Source organism: Elephantulus edwardii, unplaced genomic scaffold (genome assembly GCF_000299155.1).
Source record: "Elephantulus edwardii isolate Elephantulus edwardi_28Jun2011 unplaced genomic scaffold, EleEdw1.0 scaffold00365, whole genome shotgun sequence".
NCBI classification, from domain to species: domain Eukaryota; kingdom Metazoa; phylum Chordata; class Mammalia; order Macroscelidea; family Macroscelididae; genus Elephantulus; species Elephantulus edwardii.
Window position 1 is genome coordinate 1,123,449 of NW_006400115.1, and position 5,861 is coordinate 1,129,309.

Sequence of the window (5,861 nt, forward strand, 5' to 3'; positions counted from 1 at the left end):
CGGAAATGACTCGACGGCACATAACAACAACAACAACAAATATTTTTTATTTATTTAGGATGTCTGAGAGGTGATATAAATTTACAGGTATGTTTCCTGTCATTGGAGATGAAGCAACTACATAGGAAAGTAAAAAATAAAGGCTGCTCATTAACTAATTAACTTCCCTCTCTCCTTTTTTTTATATTTTATTTTTTTTTATTTTTTAGGACTTACTGGTGGGAAGTTTTTACAGAGAGTTCGAGTGAAGAGGCCTGGACAAGAAGTCTTTAAAAGTGAATTATCAGAATATATCCAACCTGAAGAGCTGTATGTTGGAGCCAGAATAAATGTGAATGGCTACATATTTCATTTGCTTAATGCTGATGAATATACCTTTAACTACATGGAGCATAATACTGATAAGGTAAAGTTATTTTGTTGATTTCTCTTTACTACTCAGCACTAAACTTTTATTTCTTTTTTAATCTTCTGGTGCTTTTTCTTCCTTCTTGCCACTGGTTTTATATTGTGCATTCACACATGTGAGTATGAATAATGGATCAGCATAACTTGGCCCTGGCTCTTGCCACAGAGGCCAGGACCTTGTCTACTCTGCTTATATATTGGGTTCTCCACCGCCCAATATCAATGATTATAGGCACAGGCAGGAGACAGGAATAGCATTGAATCAAGTTTTTTTGGGTTTGTTGTTGCTGGTGACAATATTTTAAGAAGGAAATTCAATGACTATAGGAAAGGAGGAAAATGTGGTGACACACCAATTAATTGCCACAGACCAACAGAAACTGAACAGAAGACCTGAATAACAGAAGCCCCAAGGAGATACAGTATTTTCTGTGACTGTAACTTCCCATAGCATGTCTAAATAAGAATTCAAAACCAAATTGACAACAGAGAGCTTAAAGCTTTTTTTTTCAAGTAAGATGACAGATAGATAGCTGATAGATAGATAGATAGATAGATAGATAGATAGATAGATAGATAGATAGATAGATAGAACAAGTGCTACTATGGCAGTGCTATTCAGTAAAAGGGAGCTCCCGTGGCCTATGGTTGAGGAGTTGCACTGCCAACCCAGAAACATGAAGTTCAAATCCAACAGTTGCTCTGCCAGATAAAGATAGGTAGTCTCTTCCTATGTGATTTGCAGCTTCTGAAAACCAGCTGGAGGGTTAGCTATGAATTAGTTCCAACTTGACATCACGTAACAACAACAATTCACTAAAAGTAACGTGTTGATAAGATCTTGATTTAAAAAAAACAATTTAAGGAAAGTTTACAGACACTTTAGATTTCCATTCATAGTTGCACACTTCTCTCCCTGTCCACCCCTCCCCCAGTTTGCGTATCTCTTTGAAAATTTTAAAAAAAAATTAAAAAAAATTATTTCGTTGTTATACTGCCTCTGCCCTGCCCAGTCCATTCCACTATACAGCATTCATTCTGGACTCTTTTCATGACAATAATACCTAATCATATATTTCTCCTAAACAGTTCTCTCCCTCATCTGTTTCAATGCAGTATACATTATTTACCCCCTCTTAGTTACTTGGCTCCATAGTCAACAGTCTTGGCACCAGCAGCCAGGAATTTAAAAGGCGCATTGCCATAGGAAAGTCTGCTGTTAGGGACCTCTCCAAAGTACTGAAGAGCAATGGTGTCTCTCTGGAGACTAAGGTGCGTCTGATACAGGCCATGGTCTTCGCAATCACCTGTTATGCATCAGAGAGTTGGACAATGACCAAGGAGGATAGAAGGAGAATTGATGCCTTTGAGCTGTGGTGCTGGAGAAGAGTATTGAGAATACCATGGGCTGCTAGGAAAACAAACAGATTTGTCCTGGAAAGGGTTAAACTGGGTGGCTCCTTGGAGGCAAGGATTCTGAGGCTCCGTCTAACATACTTTGGACATGTTGTGAGGAGAGACCGGTCCTTGGAGAGGGACATCATGCTTGGGAGGGTGGAGGGACAGCGCAGGAGAGGAAGGCCCTCTATGAGATGGATTGATTCAGTGACTGGGATAATTGGGATGGGAGTGTCAGAGACAGTGCGATTGGCACAGGACAGAGCGGAGTTTAGGGCTGTTGTACATAGGGTCGCTATGAGTCGCAAGCGACTCGACAGCACACAACAACAACAACAACAACAACAACAACAACAGTTACCCCCAACTCTGATGTCAGTCCGACTTTATAATAGTGGCATTATGCAGTATTTGTCCTTTTGTGACTGAGATATTTCACTCAGCATAATGTCCTCCAGGGTCACCCATTTTATATATTTAATGAGTTCCTTGTTACAGCATACTATTCTATTGTGTGACTATGCCACAGCTTCTCTATCCATTTGTTTGTTGATGGGCATTTGGGTTGTTTCCAACACTTTGCTAATGTGAACAAAGCCACAATAAACATGGGTGAGCTTGCCTGGTATCTGCTTGTGTGGCAGTTTTTTGTTTGTTTTTTTTTAAGGTATATTCCCAGTATTGGAGTTGCTAAGTCAAATGGTATTTCTATTTCCAACTTTTTCAGAAAGCACCATACTGCCTTCCATGGTGGTTGCACCATTTTACACTCCCACCAACAGTGGGAGTTTCTCTACAACCTCTCCAGCATTTGTTGTTTGCTACTCTGTTGAATTTTACTATTCTTACTGGCGTGAGATGATATCTCATAGTTGTTTTGATTTGCATTTCTCTTAGAGCCAGGGATTTGAGCATTTCTTCATGTGTTTGTTCGCCATCTGAATGTCTTCTTTGATGGAGTGTCTGTTCATATCCTGTGCCCATTTTGCAATTAGGTTGTTTAGTGGTGGTCTAGTATTTTATAAATTCTAGATATAAGTCCCTTATCCGACATGTCATTACTAAATATTTTTCCCCAGTCTCTGGCTTTCTTTTTTTGCCCTATTGGAGAAGTTTTAGGATGTGCATAGAGATTTGATTCTTAGAAGGTCCCAATCATCTATTTTATCCTCTCCTGGTTTTAGGTTTTTCAGGATGCTTGGAAAACTGTTTATGTTGTGGATTATGGATTTAAGAGTTCTTCCAAACTTTTCTCTATTGATGTTTATAGTCCTTGGTTTTAGTCCTAAGTCCTTGACCCACTTTGAGTTGGTTTTTGTGTATGGTGTGAGGTGTGGATCTTGCTTGAGTTTTTTATGGGTAGTTTTCCAATTTTGCCAACACCATTTTAACAAAAGGCTGCCATTTCCCCACTTAAGTGATCTCATCTCCTCAAAAATCAGTTGACCATAGGTAGATGAACTGATTTTTTGGTTCTCAGTTCTATTCCGTTGATTGATGTGTTTGTCATTGTACCAGAACCACGCTGTCTTAATCACCACAGCAGTGTAGTAGGATCTGAAATCAGGGAGAGATGCCTCCTACCTTGGTTCTCTTTTTAAGGAGTGCTTTGCTTATTAGGAGCCTCTTTCCATTCCAAATGAAATTGGAGATTGCCTTTTCCATCTCGTTGAATAATGGAATTGGTATTTGTATTGGGATTGCATTAAACGTGTAAATTGCCTTTGGCAGTATTGTCATTTTTACAGTATTGAGTCTTCCTATCCATGCACAAGGGATATTCTTTCATTTCTCCAAGTCTCTTTTTATTTCTTGTAGTAATGTCGTGTAATTTTCTTTGAATAGATCCTTTGTACTTCTGGTTTGTTCCCAAATATTTAGTCTTTTGATTAGCTATTGTGAAGGGCATTCTTTTACTTAGATCTAGCTCTGTATTCTCTTTTATACTGTAGAGAAATCCAATTGATTTTTGTATGTTGATCTTGTATCCTGCCTCTTTACTAAATTGGTCAACTATGTCCAGTACTTTTCTTGCTGCGTCTGAAGGGTTTTCTTACTATCTTATCTTCTGCATATAGAAATAATTTTACCTCTCTTTGCCAATTTGGATACCTCTTATTTCCTTCTCTGGTCTTAATGCTATCGCTAAGACTTCCAATATAATATTGAAAAGGAGAGGTGGTAGTTGGCATTCTTGCCTAGTTCTTGTTCTCAAAGGGAATGCCTTCCCCCCCCCTCCCCTTCACTCCTGTAGCTGCTGCTGCTGCACCAGGGCTGCCAGCTCCTGCTGTGTCAGTACAATGGGGATGGTAGTGGGCTGGCCCTCCTGGCCCTCAACTGACAGGTGGCCCAGCTCTGCCTGGGTCACTGAGGCCGCAGCTTCAGACGTGTCCATTGGCTCCCCGGTGCCCATGACAGCCTGCTGGGCAGCTGCAGTACTGGCAAAGTGAATGCCTTTAAACTGTCTCCTTTCAGAACAATATTGGCTCTCGGATTTGTGCATATACTTTTAATTATATTGAGGAAGTTCCCTTCTAATAATATTTTGTTGAGTGTTTTTATCAGGAAACAGTATTGGATATTGTCAAAGGCCTTTTCTGCAACAATTGATAGGATCATGTGGTTCTTGGTTTTTATTTTGTTAATGTGATGAATTACATTGATTGTTTCTCTTATGTTGAACTTTCCTTGCATACCTGTTATGAATCCCACTTGGTCATGGTCAATTATTTTTTGATGTATTATTAGACAGGATTTTATTCAGGATTTTCGCATCTGTGTTTATGAGAGATATTGGCCTCTAGTATACTATTTTGATGATGTCTTTATCTGGCTTTGGTATCAAGGATATGTTTGCTTCATAGAATGAGTCTTGGAGAATTCCATCTTTTCCTATTTTCTGAGAGAGTTTATATAGAATTGGTGATTATTCTTTGCTGAATATTTGATAAAATTCACTTGTAAAACCATCTGGTCCAGGGTTGTTGTTTTTTTAGTTTGGTTGGTTTTTTATTTGCACTGGACGTTGTTTTACTACCTTTTCAATTTCTTATTTTGTTATGGTGTTCAGGTGTTCAATTTCAATTTGTGTCAATTGAGGTAGGTTGTGAATTTCTAAGTATTTGTCCATTTCCTCTAGGTTTCCATATTTGTTTGAGTGCAGTTTTTCCATAATATTTCATTGGTAGCCTTTTTATTTTAGGTGGTTCTGTTGTGACGTTGCCTGTTTCATCTTTTATTCAGATTATTTTGTCTTTTCCTTTGTTAGTTTTGCTAGTGGTTTGTTGATTTTATTGACCTTTTCAAAGAACCAACTCCTAGTTTTGTTGATAGTTTCAATTGTTTTTCTCTTTTTATTTTATTTTTGCCCTAATTTTGATAATTTCAGTTTTTCTAGAGGGTGTCAGGTTTTCTTGCTGTTGTTTTTCTCAATTTGTTGGAGATGTTGGGTTAGAGAGTCAATGGTAATTTCCCCCTGCCTTTTAATGTTTTTGCTTATTGATATAAATTGGCCTCTGATTACTGCTTTAGCTATTATCCAGAGGTTTTGGTATGTGATGTTCTCATTTTCGTTTGTTTCAAGAAACTTCTTAATTTCATTTTTTATTTCTTCTAGTACCCACTCATGTTCAAGCAAGATATTATTCAGCTTCCAAATGTATGGTTTTATCTCCTTTATCCTCTTGTCATTAATTTCTAATTTTGTAGTATTGTGGTCTGTGAAGATATTTTATACTATTTCTAGGTTGTTGTTTTTTAGATTTTATTTTAATAATTTTAATGAACATTTACAGAGATTTTGGATTTCCATTCATTCATTGTTGCACTTTTCTCCCTGCCCAGCCTTGCCCCCTGCCCCCGCCCCAGTTTGCTCCTCTCTTTGAAAAGTAAAAGAAAAATTCTTTCTTTGATATACAATCCCCCTGCTCTCCTCCCACCACCCCAAGTACACTCCACAATGCAAGCTTAATTGTGAAGTCTTGTGATAACCATAATACTCTTTCATACATCGCTTTCAAATTATTCTTTCCCTCATCTGTTTCAATGCAGTATAC

The 5,861-nt window shown here is 38.0% G+C and overlaps 1 protein-coding gene across 1 annotated transcript in view; it reads left to right on the forward strand.

Annotated features, from left to right (window-relative positions):
• EFHC2 (EF-hand domain (C-terminal) containing 2) overlaps positions 1-5,861 on the forward strand; it is a 386,962-nt gene that overhangs the window by 250,652 nt on the left and 130,449 nt on the right. The window contains exon 10 of the mRNA XM_006902078.1: positions 210-406. Within this exon, the coding sequence (XP_006902140.1) occupies positions 210-406 (197 nt within the window). The remainder of the gene's footprint in view (positions 1-209; positions 407-5,861) is intronic.